Source organism: Echinops telfairi, unplaced genomic scaffold (genome assembly GCF_000313985.2).
Source record: "Echinops telfairi isolate 266 unplaced genomic scaffold, ASM31398v2 ScPeMD7_23;HRSCAF=83, whole genome shotgun sequence".
In the NCBI taxonomy this organism is placed as follows: Eukaryota; Metazoa; Chordata; class Mammalia; order Afrosoricida; family Tenrecidae; genus Echinops; species Echinops telfairi.
Genome location: NW_022103920.1, coordinates 80,667,079 through 80,686,453, shown reverse-complemented (window position 1 = coordinate 80,686,453; position 19,375 = coordinate 80,667,079). Strand labels below are relative to the sequence as shown.

At 39.4% G+C, this 19,375-nt stretch overlaps 1 protein-coding gene across 3 annotated transcripts in view; it reads right to left on the bottom strand.

Moving 5' to 3' along the window:
* CCDC126 (coiled-coil domain containing 126) overlaps positions 1-19,375 on the bottom strand; it is a 42,925-nt gene that overhangs the window by 16,185 nt on the left and 7,365 nt on the right. For all 3 annotated transcript variants that reach the window (XM_045289011.1, XM_045289012.1, XM_004702721.2), the window contains one exon: positions 5,758-6,135. In XM_045289011.1, coding sequence (XP_045144946.1) covers positions 5,758-5,995 — 238 coding nt within the window. In that variant the 5' untranslated portion in view covers positions 5,996-6,135. The remainder of the gene's footprint in view (positions 1-5,757; positions 6,136-19,375) is intronic.

Below are 19,375 nucleotides of genomic sequence, written 5' to 3'. Positions count from 1 at the left end.
GGGATGTCCAATTTCCCCCGGATGGGCCCTGGGTCCCCACTCTGCACTCCCCCTCATTCACAATGATATGATTTTTTGAGGGGGGGGGGTCTTTGATGCCTGATACCTGACCCCTTCACCGTCTTGTCATCTTACAGGCTGGTGTGCTTCTTCCATGTGGGCTTTGTTGTTTCTCAGTTAGATGGCCCCTTGTTTATCTTTCAGCCTGTGGGGACCCCAGATTCTGTGTAATTTGATAGTAAAGCTCTTTTCTTATACATAGGAGTGTCTGGATTTGTTTCTCTAGTCAACCTGGCCTGACACACTCCCTTACCCCCTGTACTCCCCCCCCCCCACAAGAAAAAAGAAAGCTACAGTGGTTGATATAACTTAAGATATAACCAAACCCTCTACAGGACTAATTTATTTTCTGCTTGAAGGATTAGAGTCACAGTCCTACAGGACAATTCAGTCAAATACTTGTAAAGATTCTGCTGGTGTAGTGGTTACACATTGGGCTGCTAACCACAAAGTCAGCAGTTTGAAACCACCAGCTGCTCTGTGATAGAAAGAAGAGGCTTTCTACTCCCTGTAAGAGCTATAGTCTCGGGAACTCACAAGGGTTGTTCTGCCCGGTCCTACAGGGTCACTATGAACAGGGTGGCATTTAGTTTGAGTTCTCTGAGTTTAAGTTCTATAACCTGAGAGGCCCTGGTGGTGCTGTTGGGTAAGCACTGGACTGCTAACCTCAAGGTCTGTAGGATCAAACCCACCAGCTGCTCTAAAGGAGAAAAGATGACACTATCTGCTCCTATCAACATTGACAGCCTTGGAAATCCTATATAAAGTCACTCAAAGTTGGATCAAAGCAATGACAGAGAGTTTGGCTTTGGTTGAGATTTCTATCTCAATTGGGTGAGTAGTGCCTGGGATCCTAAAAGCTTTCCCGTCCAGCCAAAACCAACAAGTGGTCTCTATTCAACTGATGCAACAGAAAAAGAGAGAAACCCACGAATCAGAGAAGCAGTGGTGCTAGAGGCTGAACAGCCTGTGCCTCCATGAAGCATGGCTCCTTCCAACATGAGACCAGGAAAATGAGGTGATGCCCCAGCTACCACTACCAAATGTTTGGACCTCAACACAACAGATGGATCCTAATGGCAAGGGGAAATATATGGACAGACTTCAAATTCCCAGAGAAGCCAGACGTAATGGGCCCACTGAAGCTAGAGGAATCCCAGAGACTAATGCCTTGGGATATTGTATTCTTCGTCTTGAAACGAAACTACCCTCTGAGGTAACCTTTTAACAAAGGTGAAACAAGTAAAGCAGAAATAACAGGAATGTCGATACAATGTGAAGAAGCAACCCCACAGTCACTAAAGAGTAGTAGGAATGGTTGAATGGGACCCAGTTTTGATAAGTACATTTTCACCAGAAAATTAAATTAAAAAAGAATACTTGGGAAAAATTACCATTGATAATCTCAGAGATATGAATATGAAAGACAAAATAAAATAAAATATTCCATAAAGGGGTAGGAATAAAGCTAAGGCATTCTTTCAAAAATTAAAACAGAAAGATTGTTTTATTTTAAGGGATATAACACTTGGATAACAAAAGAATTTATAAAAAGGAGGGAAAAAATCGCATAAGTAATTTAAGAAAATCTCCCAAAATTAAAAAAACATTAAGTTTCTGGGTTTAAAGAGCCCACTAACATCCTAATGTATAAAAGAAATCTATATCCAGACACATCAAAAAAGCTTTTAGAACACTGATGGGCACAGATCTCATTGAGTAGCAAAAAATTAGTCACGTATAAAGCATCAGGAATCAGAATAGCATAAGATCCTCAAAAAGAACACTGGGGTGTTAAAAATTAAATTAACTAAAACAAAACCTTTAATATCTGAGAGAAAATTATTTCCAACCTAGAATTCTATACTCAAACTTTTAATTTAAGCACAGGGGGTGGGAGGGCAGCTTTTTGGACATGCAAGGACTCAAAAATACTTTAGCTTTTTTTCCTTAGGAGCATACTAGGGTATGACTAAGAAAGGGGAAGCCATGGGATTCTTAGGAATAGGTCGTGCTTACCGCACCTGCCCAAGGACCTCTTCATATTGCTCTGAGGTACTCCAAAATTGTATCCCGTTGTTTCTGCCTGTTTGTAACCTATATTTTGGAGCTGCAGCCTTTTGTCCTCATAACCATATAATGCCACATAACCATAAGCATAATCTGTAAGTCCTTCATGAGTCCTAAGGTGACCAGACATCCCGCTTTTGGTGGGACAGTCCCGATTTTTAACAATTTTTCCAGCGTACCAGGGCGTTTTTTAAAAGTCCCAATTTTTGGAAAGAATGCACAACAAGCTAGGGTATACGGTTTTCTGCTGCCATGTGGCTATTTCGCCAGGATATGAGTTTCATCAATGGTGTCCCGCTTTACCAATGTTACAATCTGGTCACCATATACATGACACTACAGAGAATTACTGAACTCAGGGGTGGGGGGAGAGACTGGTACCAGGGACAATGGAGAATTTGGAAAATAGAGATATAAAACTAACATCCACTTCTTAGGAGTCAGCTTTGTGCCAATTCTTATTCAAAAAAACTTTGTATACCCTATGCTTCAGAATAATTGGTAGAATATTCAAACTATAGGAGAAGTGGAATAGAAAACTAGGCAAAGAAGTAAAAAACAAATACTTATTAATTCTTTGAGGGGAAATAAAATGGTACAGGAAAGGAAAAGTAATCATAATATACTACGTGAGTCACCAAGAACTACCATTAATAGTTATAATAATGTACACACCAAATATTGCATTAGCCAAAATCATCATGAAAATATGCCAGGACAAGGCAGACAAGTGCATGAAAGAGGCGTGGGGGATAGGAAAAATTTTGTAGTGAGAAAGCTGAACTCTCAACTTACATAACAGATAACTCATAAAAATGGTGCGGGGGTAGTGTCGTTTCGTTCCTCTTCTGACTTCAACAGGGGAAGAAGAATCAAACTCAGCCTAAGGGAAAGGTCGGACCTGCCTCTATACTCTAGCCTTCTTTACCAAGCAGTACTCTATTTCTCAGTTGGTGTGTTAGGCTGGCTTCTCTAGAGAAGCAAACCCAGTGATGTTTATATATAGAAAGAATGAAGTTTATATCAAGAAAACAGCTCACACAGAAGCATGTAAGTCCAATAAAGTTTCAACTGGAAGTTGTTTTGTTGTTTTTTTTTAGCAGAGGCTTCTGTCTGGAACAGCTCTGGGTGCTGATGAACCCAGGATAGGCAGGAAGACCACACATGGCAAAACCAGATGAATCCACGGTCACCAGGTCAGACAACAGGCTACTGATGGCTCCTACGATCAGCAGGCCATATGGCAGGCCATTGGCTGAAGTCCGAAGAACCAGAGGTCAAAGAGTCAGATGCAGGATCCAGACCCAACAAAAAGCAAGCAAGGTTTTTCCTATTTATATAAGAATTGGGCCATACCCCGAAGGAAACTTCCTTTACAGTGCATCAGGGCTGTGACAGAAGTAAAGGAGTTGTGCTCCACCTTAATCTTCCTGCAACTGACTGGCTGCTTACTGCAGATTACATTGTGTTTTGTCACATCATGGGGGATTACCAGGCTTTAACTGCCAAACCACTGAGGATTCTGGTCCAGACAAGTTGACACAAAACATAAAAAATCACAGCTGGGTTCAATAATCGTTGCAACCACAACACAGAAGTCACAGGCAACACTCACATGATCGGGGTTTCAGAATCTGAAATGCTCATAATACAACAGGTTTCTGCTCAGGGCGCTGCATATAAATGCCAAAGGTCATACCACTCCACCAGCCTCAGCCTAAAGGCTCTGGAATCTAGCTCCAGCTCCTTGGGTTGACACTAAGTGCCTAGACTAGTGGCACTTCACCCAGTCTGCAAGCAAGTTTCCCGCCTGAAGGCCTCAGCTTTCTCACTGAGGGTTGGAAAACCTGCTGTTCTCTCTCCAGCTCCTGGCGCTGCAACCTCTGTTGGCATGTCTTCTCTGGCTCTTAGTCTCTGTCTCTTGGATTGAAGGAGTTCAGCACACAGGAATCTCAAGGTCCAGAGGACGGGCCCTACTCCTGATTCTTTCTTGATGGCAACAAGAGCCCCCATTTCTGCTTCTAAGATGGTTCATTATATACCCAGCTGGACGGCAAAACGGACATTCTCCACATTAAAGTTTCATATGCCCTATTTGCATGATGCCAGTCATTTATCAGAGTTACAAAAAATAGCCTGAGAGTCATATCAAGTAATTCAACTGTGACATACTATCATTGGAAGAAGAAAAAAAGAGTTCATAAGGGATGTTATTTACAAATACAGAATTTAAGTCACCTGCAATAATTTAATAGGGTGACTCTGAGGAATAGGACATCTGCAGGATGAAGGAGAAAGGATGAATTGTCCTTTTATTCTCAAAAGCCTCATAACATTTTGATTCCTTAAATATATGCCTATGTAACTTTGAGATTAAAAAAATATATAGAACAGAATGCCTACCACACACTCACATACACATAGTGCTCCAGATAGACAAGACAGTTTTTGGTTTTTCTTGAAGCCTTAAAGGAAAGAGAGAAATAAGCTATATAAAACACAACAGGAACTCCAGAGTGTGAAAGAGAAAATGGACAAAAATAAATAAATAAATCGCACTGTCTCCACCTGTAACAGTCTGAAAAATCCTATACAGGGTTGCTATGGGTGGAATCGACTCAATGGCAATGGATTTTGCTTTCTTTTAATACAATTACTAAGAAGACCTGGTGGCACAGTGATAAACGGTAGACAATTCAAACCTACAATCTGCTCAAGAAAAAGATGGAGTAGTCTGGTTCTAAAAATCAGCCTTGACATGGAGACACAGAGGAGCAGCATGAAGACTATGGGTATCTTCTCCTTATATGGCCCAAGGGTCTGGAACTATGGGAAAGAGTGACAGGTGGGCTGGCTTTCTGGTTCACGGAGGCAAAGGCCAAGGGACCAGATGACTAAGAACTAAAGAACCTGAGAGAGACTTGGCTGCTGGCTGAGGAGACCGATGCCTGTATTCTTCTTATTTGCTGATCCTGATTTCTAATCTATTAACTTCCCTAATAAACCCTCTTAGTAGTGAAAAACAAAACAAAAAACATCTGGGCTCAACATGATTTGCAATTACTAGATGACAAAAGATATGCTTTTATTTAGATTTGATTTTTAGTTTGGCGAGATGGTTGTTTTAAAAATAATCTTGATTTTACTTTGACAAAAACATTGGCCACATCATTGACTGTGGCCAAATGTATTGCTACATTCTTTGAATAAAACAGAGCAAACTTAAAAAAAAAATCAGCCATGAAAACAAACCTTACATTCCTTTAGGGTCTCTGAGTCATCAGTGAGTTGGGTTTGGTCTTGGGCTACAACTGAAGGTTTATATCAGGACAACATAAACTTTGTTTTAGAGATACATATAGAAATATCTAGCAGTTAACATGCCACAAAATCTATAACATTAAATGTTATTCGAAAAAAGCAGATAAAACAAACTGTAAAATGTTAATCATTGATATGTGGGTATTTGTTTATACTATTTTCATTTTTCTGTGCATTTAAATTTTCATTTTAAAATCAAGAAAGAATTACTTTGTAAAGACCTATTCTATAATGATTTGGTTTCCCTGGCTGTCTTAAAACGGGGATAAGGTTGGGGAAGACTGGAAACATCTATGGTGATCTTACCGTATCCTGCCATGGAAGCACCATTCTCGACATCCACCGTGTTCTTATTTTCCTCAGCTAAGGCTTTAACGTATCTTTTGCTTAAATCTAGTATTTGCTCACGTAACTTGACACTGCTTTGATGTCTTGGTTGTTGAAAAGTATAGTGCAACAACATTAATCCCCAAATAAGTCCAAATACAAGCAGCAATAAACTCAGTTTCTGGGACACAGTTTTTCTTGAAATTGTAAAAAACATTTCTGATGAAGTGGTCAGGCTTGATTGAAAGCAGTAACTAGAGACTTCAACAAACTTTGAAAGGAGAAAATAAAAAGCTCTTCCTCTAAAATGTTATATCCTTCATCTTCAAGCAAGGTGTCTTCAACTCTTTAACAACTCTGTAAAACCAAGGGGAAGGCGATTAGTCTTCATCTTTATTAGTAATATAACAGACCGATCAATTTAAGAAGAAATGCTACAGTTTTTATTTGGAACTCTATCACCCTTTTTGGCAACTTTCTCCACCACGAAGTAAAGCTTCAGGTCAGTTTGCACTTTCATGTACGTAACGTCTTCAAAAATTTAAACTAGAAGAAAGTTGTCAACTCAGTTAAAACATTTTTAAAATTGCACCGTGGGCACAGAACTATTCAAATAACTTCTTATTTGTAACTAAAACTGTGAACATATACCAGGGTTTACAAGAAATTTCTGTCTATTTAAATAAATGTCACCAATGTAAATGCATACTAGTTTTCCCTCTTCAAAAAAAAGGGGGGGTGTAGATGCCAAAATAAAACTAGAAATGAAAAGATTAAAATATGAAAATCTAAATGCCTTCCTGATCTCATCAGAACACCTATAATATAAATAAATGTCCACATTTGAAAATGTCACTAGGAGACATCACTAAGATTGGAAATGAGGTAGCTTCAAAAAGCATCCAAACTAAGATGAAAAATAAGTCATACTGGAAGAATTAGATCCGGCTTCCACTAACACAACTCTTAAAAAAAGATCACATTACAGGTCTTATAAAGTAGATGTAAGAGTGGAGGATTCTCTTCCCCACCAGCTCATCTGTCTTGCTCAGGAAACTTCCCCTCTTCCTTTCCTCTACCCTGCCACCCAGCCACCCTGTCCCTGGTGTACTTCTACTAAACATTCAGAGGCTCAAATACTTGAAAAGCACCTATCTACTCTTATTAAAATCTAGATCATCCTATCAAACCTCAAGACAAGTGTAACTACACCACAGATTGTATTAATTAATAACTGCATTAAAAATTAGGTTATTAACTCCCTTTCAAATTTTTTTCTACATATATGTCATCTTTAGTTATACTCGGAATAAATCCTTCAGCTTTTATAAAAATGTCATTAATATCAAACTCAATTACTGAACATTTAGCAACATTAGATCATCCTAACCTAGTATTTTTTTCTACTGGGAACTCACATTTGAGTTCAGAAAGTAGACATTCTGTATTCCCAAATAAGCTATACGGTTTTTGTTTGATTGTTTTGTTTTGTTTTTTGTTTTTGGAACCCTCTCACTGTTCCTAGAAGAATGAAGAAAATCAAAGATGTGTGGAAACAATCTAATGGACTGAACGACCACACGAACATCAGTCTCCAAGACTGAGATCAGAACTAGATGGTGCATGACTACTATTGCCAGCTGCTCCAAAAGGGATCACATTAGATTGTTGATACAGTGGGAGAAAATTGTAGAACAAAACTCAGAATTATAAGAGATCAGGCTTACAAGTCAGATAGCGACTGCTGGAACTCTGCAGGCTATGACCCTTAATCACCTCCCAGTTCTTGAAATGAACTCACCCTGTGGCTCAATTTTTAGCCAAACAATAAACAGGACTATACGGGCACCAATACTAGGAGGAACATGTCTTAGAATAGTGAACCATTTGAGTTTAAAAGAACAGCATTGCCCAAACACAAAGTTCAGAACTGTTTAGAAAAGAAGAAAAAATGGGAACAGGAAACACAGGGAGGAAGTAGGATAAGGGGTGCTCCATTGTGGGGACTGCTGTCAATGAGATGAAACAAATAGGTGTGAATTGCAGAAAAGCAAAGTGATCTGCTCTTTAAACCTTCCTCTAATTCACAATAAGAAAAAAGCTTTTGTACACATTTCTATTAAATATACTCTTCCTGTGCAACCCTTTATTATTGCGTGCTGTCAGTTAGTTCTGACTCAAGAGTAGTAACCCCACTTGAAGGAGTATAAATGTCTCATAGGGCTTTCGCAGCCTGGAGAAGCGGCTAACATGTTCTGCTAATCAGTCAGTGGTTTGAACCTACCAGTCAAGCTCCGCGGGAGAAAGATATGGCACTCTGCTTTCTTAAAGATTCACAGCCTTGGGAACACTCTGGATTTCTATTGTCCTATAGGGTCATTATGAAATGGAATCGACTCAATAGCAATAGGCTTGGTTTAGATGATTCATCTCTCTGTCCTAATCTCCTACCACTCCCTCCTGTGTACTACACTATAGCTACCTTAGCCAAAATAAGCCAGATTCTCTCTGACCTCGGAGCTTTACATCTATTCCTCCATTTGATTATCAAAGACTCGCTAGGAAATGGATGGGATACTGTACTACAACAATGGGCTCAAACACAACAACTGTGAAGATGGCCCAGTACTAGACACTGTTTCTTTCTGTGGTACAGAGGGTCAATAAGAGTAGGAACCAACTCAATAGCACCTAACAATAACCCATTGCTTGTGCTTTTTTATCCTTTATTGCTGTTAGAACTTAAATTATGAGTATTAAGTTTTCAGAAGACTCTGGTTTATTAAAAAAGAAAAGAAAAAATAAACTCACTGCCATTCTGATTCATAGCAACCCTAGAGGACAGAGTAGAACCACCCCTGTGAGTTTCCAAGACTGTCACTCTTGCTGTTGTTAGATGCCACTGAGTCAGTTCCAACCATGGCAAACACTGTCCGGTCCTGTGCCATCCTCACAATTGTTCCTTGCAACCACCATGTCAATCCTTCTCCTTAAGGGCCTTCAGCTTTTTCGCTGCCCCTCTACTTTATATGAGGTCTTTCTCAAGGATAGCGGTTCTCAACCAGTGGGCTGAACAACCCTTTCACAGGGGTTTCCCAATTCATAACAGTAGCAACATTACAGTTATGAAGTAACAACGAAAATAATGTTATGGTTGGGGGGCCACCACAACATGAGGAGCTGGATTAAAGGGTCGCAGCATTAGGAAGGTTGAGAACCACTGCTGCTCTATGGAATAGTATCCCCAGAAAACACATCCAAAGCACATGAGACAAAGTGTTGCCATCCTTCCCTCCAAGGATCACTCTTCTTCCAAGAAAAAATCATCTTGTCCTTGTGGCCGCTCATGGGGCTTTCAATATCCTTCTCCAGCACAATTCAATCGCATCATTCTTCTTCAGTCTTCCTTATTTAATGTCCACCTTTCACATGCATGTAAGGAAGTGAACACAGCATTGCTTGCATCGGGCGCACTTTAGTCCTCAAAATAACAGTCCTGCTTTTCAATACTCGAAAGAGGTCCTGTGCAGCAGTTTTACCTAATGCAAAGAGTCTTTTGCTCTCCTACTGCTTCTTCCAGGAACACTGATTGTGGATCCAAGCAAGACAAAATTCTTGACAGCTTCAACCTTTTTTTATCATGATGTTACCTATTGATCCAGTTGTGAGGATTTTGGTCTTCTTGACATGCTAGAAGTTGCAATTTTAGATCATCATTAGCAACTCCTTCAATTTCCCCCTCACTTTCAACAAGCAAGGTTGTGTCATCTGTGTATCTCAGGTTGTTAATAAGCCTTTCTCCAATCCTGATGCCACAATCTTCTTCATATAATCCAGCTTCTTTCATTATTTGCTCAGCATACAGTACAGTGAGAAAATAAACCCCAATGCACACCTTTCCTGATCTCATTTTTTTTAAATCATTTTATCGGGGGCTTGTACAACTCTTATCACAATCCATACATACATCCTTTGTCAAGCACATTTGTACATTTGTTACCCTCATCATTCTCAAAACATTTGCTTTCTACTTGGGCCCTTGGTATCAGCTCATTTTTCCCCTCCCTCCACGTTTCCTGATTTTAAATCAGGAGTTTGTCCTTATTCTTTTCCCATAACTGCTCTTGATTCACATAAAAGTTCTGAATGAACACAATGAAGTATTCTGGAATTCCCATTCTTCTCAAGACTATACATAGTTTGTTACTATCCACACAACTGAATGTCTTGGCATAGTCAATTAAAACACAAATAAACATCTTTATGGTATTCACTGCGTTCAGCTGAGATCAATCTGACATCAGCAATGATATCCCTTGTTCCACATCCTCTTCTGAGTCTGGCCTGAACCTCTGGCAGCTCCCTGTCAATTTACTGTCACAACCATTGTTGTATGAGCTTCAGTAAAATTTTACTTGCATGTGATTATCAATTATATTGTTCTATAATCTGAGCATTCTGTTTGCTCACCTCTCTTTGGAATGGGTACAAATGTGATCTCTTGCAGTCAGCTGACCAAGCAGTTGTCTTCCAAATTTCCTGGCATAAATAAGTGCTTCCACAGTTTTGTCAGCCTGTTGTTACATTTCAATGGGCATTCCATCAATTCCTGGAGCCTTGTTTTTGGAAAATGCTTTCAGTGCAGTTTAAACTTCTCCTTCAGCACCATTGGCTCTTGCTCATAAACTACCTCTTGAAATGGCGAAATGTTAATTAGTTCTTTTTGGACAGTGACTCTGTGTACTCTTTCCATCTTCTTTTGATGCTTCCTGCATCAATCAATAATTTGCCCATAGAACCGTCCAATATTACAACTTGAGGCTTGAATTTTTTCTTCAGTTCTTTCTGTTTAAGATCTGCTGAGCATATTCTTCCTTTTTTGTTTTCTAACTCAAGGTCTTTGCACATTTCATCAGTGTATTTTACTGTCTTGATCTGCCCATTGAAATTTTCTAGTCAGCGCATTAATTTCATTGCTTCTTCAATTTGCTTTAAGTACTCTACTATTAAGAGCAAGTTCCAGAGTCTCTTCTGACATCTTAGATCTTTCCTTTCTTTTTAATGTCCTTTTGCTTTCCTCAGAAATAATGTTCGTGTTGTTCTTCCGGGGCTACTTACTCTGAAGTGGGGAGCCAAGTGTTTCTTCAATGTCTGTTTGGTCTGGGAGCTCCGCTGAAACTTGTTCACTTTGGGTGACCCTGCTGGCATTGGAAATACCTGTGACACAGATTCCAGTATCACAACAATATACAGATCACCACAGTATGGCAAAGTGACAGACAAGTGCTGGTGTAACTCTTTATGGAAGTAGAAAGTTCTGTCTTTCTCCCACTCAGCTGCTGGTAGCTTCAAATTGCTGACTTACAATGAAAACCTTAAATCTTTTTTTTAACAGTTTTATTGAGATAAAATTCACATGCCATACAATTCGGGGTTTATATGTATTAAAAATAGTTGTGCAATGACCTCCACAACTTTTGAACATATTCTTCATTCTTGTACTCATTAGCTCCCCATTTCCCTGCAACCTCCCTTGCCCTAACCCTGCTATTGTTGAGTGCTGTTGGTTCCGACTCATGGCAACCCTACGCACAACAGAAGGAAACACGCCCAGTCCTGCATCGTACTCACAACTGTTCTTCTCTGTGAGTCCATGCTTCCACCCACTGTGTCATCTGTCTTACGGAGGGCCTTCCTCTACTTTAAAGTACTTTACCAAGCACACTGTCTTTCTCTAGGGACTGGTCTCTCCTGACAACATGTCCAAAACACATGAGACAGAGTCTCACCATACTTGGCTCTAAGGAGCATTCTGGCTGTATTTCTTCCAAGACAGATCTGTTTGTTCTTTTGCCAGTCCATGGCACATTCAATATTCTTCCCAGCACCATAATTCAAATTCATTGATTCTTATTAGCTTTGGGCTATGATTAAGTGCTAGCTCAAAATCTATTCATACATCTACTGTTTATACATGTCCCTGGTCCACTTTAGACATCACTATCATTTTATTGGGGACTCATAAATCATAGAGTATATGATAATTCTATTGATAGTATCATTAATTTAACCAATGGTAGAGAATTAAATCTATTTTTTAGTCTCCATAAAAATTAAACCTCCACTGAATCATTTATATCAGCAATGTCAGTAACCTTGCCCCCAGACAGAGTGCACTGGAGAGATTACTACTCCCCTAGCCAATCCAAGGGGGGATTGCCTTGCCTGAATGTACCCTTGGTAGAACATGGAATGCTAGGGTCTGCATATCCATGAGGCCTGTGGCATATCCTATGCCTTGGTCGAAGGGACCTGAGCCGATCTTGTAAACTTTTCTATCTAGACTTTAAGTGTCCCCATCACGGTCCCAATCCTACTTCTGTATTCCAGCCTACAACTCTGATGCACTGATCTAGTACCAATCATACTTCTGTGACACTTCTTTTGTACTCCCATGTCCTATTTAAGCAACCAGTTCTCTGGAAATTGTTGGACACCATTATGTTCTTGTGCTGGTGGTCTCAGTCTTTGACTTGTTTAAGATTTCATAAATGTATCTTTATAAATTATATTTAAATCTGAAGTCTCTTTTGTTCCCTAAAACAGTGCTGAGCTCAAATGGGACCTGTTCAAATAGTAGCACTCCTCCTGTGTTAGTCCTGGTGGACTAGAGAAACAAATCCAGAGACACTCATATGTGTAAGAGAAAACTTTTTATCAAAGAGCAATTGTACATTAAGAAAGCATCCCAGTCTGGTCCAGATCAAGTCCATAAGTCCAATATTACCCCATATGTCAATACTAGTCCATAAATTCTTCTTTAGACTCACGCAGCCATGCAATGATTCTGAATGCAGGAAGATCACGGGCTAGTGAGTGGAAAGTCTTCTGGATCCAGTGGTGGTGGAAGCATCTCAGCACTGGCAGGGGTCTCCATGTGGCTCCTCCAGTTCCAGAGCTCTGGCTGCATCAGTGTAGCTCCATGTGGCTTGTCAGCAGAAAGACAATGCAGAGAGAGTCTCCCACCTCCAGGGAGGAATACAGGAGTTTCCAGAATCCACAGGAGGTCATGCCCACACAGAGGCCTCATTAGCTATGGCTTGATTGACAGGCTAGACTCCATCCTTTCACAAATTGACAGAGTATGTAACTGCCACACCTCCTATCCTCTATCCTATCTCCATCCTCAAAGAACTCATAATTTCAGTATATTAAATCACATTATATTTTCATTAGATGAAGATGTTGCATCAGTATTAGAAAGAGGCTCATTAATGACCTACAATACAGAGATGGCATAACCTTACTGGATAAAAACAAAGAGGACTTGAAGCACTGACTAATGAAAATCAAAGGCTACATACTTCAATATGGATCACAACTCAATGTAAAGAATCCTCAAAACTGAACCAAAAAACAGCATGATGACTGGAGAAGATGGACATTAAATTATCTTCAAATATCCAGTCTTCTCTAGTCATCATGGGTTTTGGTTCAGTTTTCAGTTATCAATAATTTCATTTTACTTGGATCCATAATCAACACTCATGGAAGCAACAGTCAAAATAATAAATGATGCATCATTACATTGGGCAAATCAGATAAGACTAGATAGCTATGATTCAGCAATGGCAGTGGCAATGAGAGATCTCTATGAAGTGTTAAAAAAGCCAAGATGGCACTTTGAGGTCTATGATACACCTGACCCTAGACATAGTTTTCCAACTGCCTCATATGAGTGTGAAAGGCAGACAATGAATAAAAGACTACAAAGGAATTGACGCCTTTAAATGATGGTGTTGGTGAAGAATAGTGAAAGTATCGTGGATTTCGAGAAGAACAGACAAATCTCTTAAAAGTGAGATCAGAATGATCCTCAGGTACTTTGGACATGTTATCAGGAGAGACTAGTCCCTAGAAAAGGATCTCATGCTTGGTCAAGTGGGTCAGCATAAAAGAGAAAGACCCTTAAGATGGACTGACACAGCAATACAAGAATAACAACCATTGGGAGGATGGTGCAGGAAGGGGCGGTATTCATTCTGCTGTACAAAGGGTCACTATGAGTTAGTGTCTAATAATAACAACTATCTGTAAAACCTTGAGGAGTTAGTTTATCTCTTTCTAAACCTCAGTGTCCTCACTAATGGATACAAAAGTACCTATCTATTATTGGCAATGATTAAGTAATATTTTATACTTCTCAATAAATATCTATTAGTGTCAGGCACAGAAACAAAACCAATTAATTCTTGATCATTTGAATAATCTGAGTTCAAGTAGATGTTTTACTCAACCCAAATAGAACTCTTCTCTTTAGTTCTCATGGTTTCCCTAATCCAGCTTACAAAAACTGTATTATTTCCCATCAGTCCCCAAAATAACTCCCCTAATGAAGCCAGGCTTTATACTGTCACATGTTGTTGTTAGTTGCCATCAAGCCAATCTTGACTCATGGCAACCCCATTGTCTCATTTCCTTTTATGTTTCTATTTTCCAAACATGTTTCCTTATAGCCTCTCATTCAATTAGGAACAATTCTCTTGAAAGAGTTGCAAAGATTTCTACACAGAATTTTTGGACAACATAAAATATTTCATTAATATTAATCACTGAAGAATTATTCCATCTTAAAAGATGACCTAACAACCTGTTGTTCATGAGAACCATTCATCTTCCAAATAGCCTAAAAGGACATTAGAGTAGGTGTTGAAATGCTACTTTAACAGAAAGACTTCTAAACCTCATTACCCACCCTTATTCTAGAACACCTTATCTTAGTCTTATCTTCTTACTCCCACAGCAGATTAGGCCAAGTGATTTTGCGCATCATATCATCCAATCATATGTGTGAGATTATTTCCTTGATTAAGTCCCAGGCCTCTCAATAGCATGCCTCAAATATTTGCCACATCCCCACAGGGCCTAGAGAGCAATGACCGGTCACCGAATAATGCCTCATGGTCTGAGTCTAACCTTCCCCAGCAACAATATGACCTGCCTGCAATTGTGTGTGTGTGTGTGTGTGTAAGGGGAGAGAACAGATAGAAATTTGGAGGTAAAATTAAATTATTCATATATCCATTTCTAGGTAATAAGAACCTGAGACAAAATCTAATCCAAACCCCTCACAGTTCAAACAAAGAAAGGAACTAAAGCCCAAAGATGTCTTTGTCTAAAATGCGATTAGTGGAGAAAGCATGCTGTGCCAGAACACAGGCCCTGGCTCACTGTTTGGCTGGTTCTCTACACTACTTTATCTCCTTTTCCTCCAACTGGAAAGACTGTGTTTGTACATAATGAATTAATTATCATACTGAATGAAGCTTTGGTCTACCCCCTCTCCCTTCCCCAACTGAAAAAGAGTAACCAGAAAACAGGAGTGGTAGTTTAGACAATTATGCCAAAATCCAGAAAATGTCTACTTATCAAGTTGGCACATTAAGGTATCAAATAAACATTATGTAGGGAAATCAAAGTATTGCACAGTCACTTTAAGGAGGATTTAAGCAATCATCAATCTAGGTTTTTTTCACACATAGGCCAAAACACTAGGGCGAAAAGGTTATGAAACAAAGATAGTTCTAAGGTCCTCTGATAGAGAGACCTTCCCCATAATTGGCAAACACACTGATAAGAACAGATGATCAGAGGGAGAAAAAATAGGAGGAAAGGGTTCAGAAAAGCCTAGACTCAAACACAATGCTAGCTACGTGCAGTTTCATCTCAAGTATGATAGAAACAGGTTTGTGCATTAATTTTTTCATTCATTCATTCAAAATATTTATTAAACCCACAATGAACACAAGTTGACCCAATGGCAGCTATCCATTCATCTGTCTATCTATCCTTCTACAGTTGAACCATGAACAACAGGAGCCCACCACAAAGGTCCACTTATATGTTCATTTATTTTCCTGTTGCTGCTTGGTGAACTCATGCATTGCTACCAAACCAAACCAAACCAAACCAAACCAAACTCACTGACATCAAATCAATTCGGACTGTGATGCTAGGACAGGACAGAACTGCCTAAAACCTTAGGGTTTCCAAAGATGTAAATCTTTACAGAAGCAGAAAGCCTCATCTTTTGCCTCCGGAGCAGCTGCTAGGTCTGAACTACAGCCTTACAGTTAGCAGGCCAATGTCTAACCCATTATGCTTAAAACGCCCTGTGATGCTAATCACCTCTGAGTGAGCAGTTTGTCTCTCCATTAACTGCTAGCCCCTTATTCTTCCTTCCCCCTATTTGGGTAGACTAACACTCATGTGGAAATAATTAGTGTCACACATGTTTTAAGCAGATGCTCGTAGACCAAACCACAATAGTAGCAGGAAAAAGCATCATAGGAGGATAAGTGGGCCCACACAGCTCAAATTGTTGTTCAAGGTCAACTGTCTATGTGCCAGAAATTAGTACCGGTATTGGAGCTAGGATAGGTCAGACAGGGGAGACTGGGTTCCTGTTCTGGAGTTTATGCTTTAGTGAGAATCGATCAATGAGCAAGCAAATACAGAAACACATGAATTTTAGCTTGGACAAAGAACTATGAAGAAAATAAGCAAGGCAACGTGAGAGTGAATGATGGGAAATCTACACAAGCCGTAGGGTCCAGGAAGGCCCTCTGAGGAAGTAGCATTTGATATGAGAAGAAAGGGCAAGCCAAGGGAAGTTTGGCTAAAACTCCCTTCCAACAAAAACCTTTAGAATTCTTTTCTGACCAGAATCTTGGGAGCAGCCAGTAAATTCCTTACTCCATTTCTCAAGCACAAACAAATGAGAATGAGAGGGATCCCACTGCCCAGAATGGAATGACCTGGTCAGGAAAATCATCCAAAGGAACAGAAGGAAACTGACAAGCAGAAAGCGCTGCATTCCCCATGTCTCAGAAGAACCACAGCTTTGCTGTTGGGTGATGTACAGCAAAAGTAATGATTTGATGAAGATAATCTTTACAAAGAAAGCATTCCTACTGGCATCTTCTAATATGAAAGGGAGCAATGAGAAGATGGATATGAAATAATGGCTCTGTGGCAATCTACCATGAAGTTAAAATTCCTATTCAGCATTTTAAATATCATGTTTTGAACTCTAAAATATTCTTTATTCGGGAGCATAAAAGTAGAGAAACATAGGCAAAATCTTTTTTTTCTTATTTTTATATTTATCACAAGGCTTCAATGTCTCCACTCAATTTATAAGACCTTTCAAGAAAGTGGCCGCTCTAAGCTCGATTTTACCACTTGCCTAACAGCACACCAGGTAAACAACAGATACTTAAGTAATTTTTTTTAGTGGTTTCTCCTTAGCAAGGAACTAAAGAAATATATTAGTTGTGGTAGATATGTAATCATTTGTCAATTTGAGGATTAAGAGTGAAGGGATGAAGTCTACTCTGTCAATTGGGTCATAGACAATAGCCTTCCCCTAAGGATTCTGGGAGACACTGCAGCTGACAAGACACATGGAACTACACTAGTGCCCTAAGTTGGAGAAGCCAAATGGACCTACCCTGATGCAACCACATATCTGAAGCCGGAGAAGCCACATACAGACCCTTGCCAGCGCTGAGATGATTACAACACCACTGGATCCAAAGACTTTCTACCCACCGGCCTGTGATCATCCTGCATTCAGCATCATTGCATGTATTTCATTAGTCTCAAGAGGACTTTATAGATTGGTATGGGGCATGTGGGCTAGTATCGGACTTATGGACTTGAACTGGATTGGATTGGGATGCTTTCTCAATGTTCAATTGCTCTTGTATATAAATCTCTTTTTTTATCATTTTATTGGGGGCTTGTACAACTTATATCACAATCCATACATACATTCATTGTGTCAGGCACTTTTGTATATTTGTTTCCTTCATCATTCTCAAAACATTTGCTTTCTACTTGAGCCCTTAGTATCAGTTCTTCATTTTTCGCCCCTCCCCACACCCTCTTCCCCCAATAACCCTTGATAATTTATAAATTATTATTGTCATATCTTACACCATTGGACATCTCCCTTCACCCACTTCTCTGCTGTCCGTCCCCCAGGGAGGAGGTTATATGTAGATCCTTGTAATCTGTTCCCCCTTTCTCCCTCACCTTCCCTCCACCCTCCCAATAAATCTCTTTCTTTTACACGTGTGTCCATGGATTTGTGTCTCTAGTCTACCCAGACTGACACATTAGGCCAACATTATTACTAGAGGAAAGTGAAGGCAAAGCATCAGTTAATATTTAAACTAGAAAAACCCTATTTTAGAGATAGAGTGAAGCCCCCAAAGGATTAATGACTATTTAATGATGACCCAAGCCAAACCACTGCCACCGAGTTGACTCCAACTCATAGTGACTCTACAGGGCAAAGTAGACTACTCCCTACGGGTTTCTGAGACTCGATCTTTCCAGGCCAGACAGTCTCATCTTTTACCTGGGGGGAGACTGGTGGGTTTGAAGTTCTGTCTTTGTGGTTAGTGGCCCAATGTGTAACCCACTGGACCACCAAAGTTTCTTGTTGAACAAATTAAGGGAAATTGGGCATCCAGCATCAATCCAGAACTCTATAGTGTTTTTCAGAAGCAGAGAACAAAAACCAACTTATAAGTTGCAACTGGCACTTAAAATGTTAATATAATAATAAAGAAACCATTATAGTAGCCTATATACACTACAGATTTTGTTTTGTGAAATGTATTTGTTGCATACACAGGTCCGGACATATACACAAAAGTATACATCTAAGGAATCTTCATATAAAAAGATATCTGGCTGCTGTTTGCAGTATAAAAAAAAAGTTTAAAATGTATTGTATTTCATACTGCTGGTCTTGAAGTAATTCCTTGTATTTTAATATGAATATTGAGGTGGTTACTTGTTATTAGGGCAGTTAAGTCTACCTTAAAATCTCTTCTTCAAATCCCATTTGTGCATTTATTGTGTTCTGATGTCTGTTATGACTATAGTTAAAGTAACTAACAACAGCAATAAATTGATAGCAACTAGCAAAGAGAGAAAGGAACCCCAGTGGCACAGTAGGCTAGGCACTGGACTGCAAAGTCAGCTGTTCAAACCCACGAGCTACTCCTCAGGAGGAAGGTGAGGCTATTTGCTCTCATAAGATTACAGCCTCAGAAATTATAAGACAGTTCTATCTTGTCCTATAAGGGTCACTATGGGTTAGAATTAACTTGATGGAAATTAGTCTGGTTTATATTTTAAAAGCAGAGGAGTCCTCACTCAGCCAATAGCTATAAAAATCACTGCCTATTAGTCTAAAGAATTTATAGGTAGCCATAAAGGGAGGTAAATACTTACTATTAAAAAGGCATATGTTTACCAGAACTCAGAAGTTCAGAAAAAGTTCTCCATAGACTTGACCTTGGAATATAATTTCAAGGGGAAAAGCTCATTCTTAACATAGTTTTGCTATATAATATTGCCTGGGGATAATAATGGAGGCAAGGGGAAGGGGGACCTAACAAAGTACATAAAATATTCACTCCAAAAAATTAAAAAGATATTCACTTCACAATCAAATCTACAAATTAAAATGTAAACTATCTTGAGAGAAGGTGCAGAAACTCTCGCTAGGATACAGAAA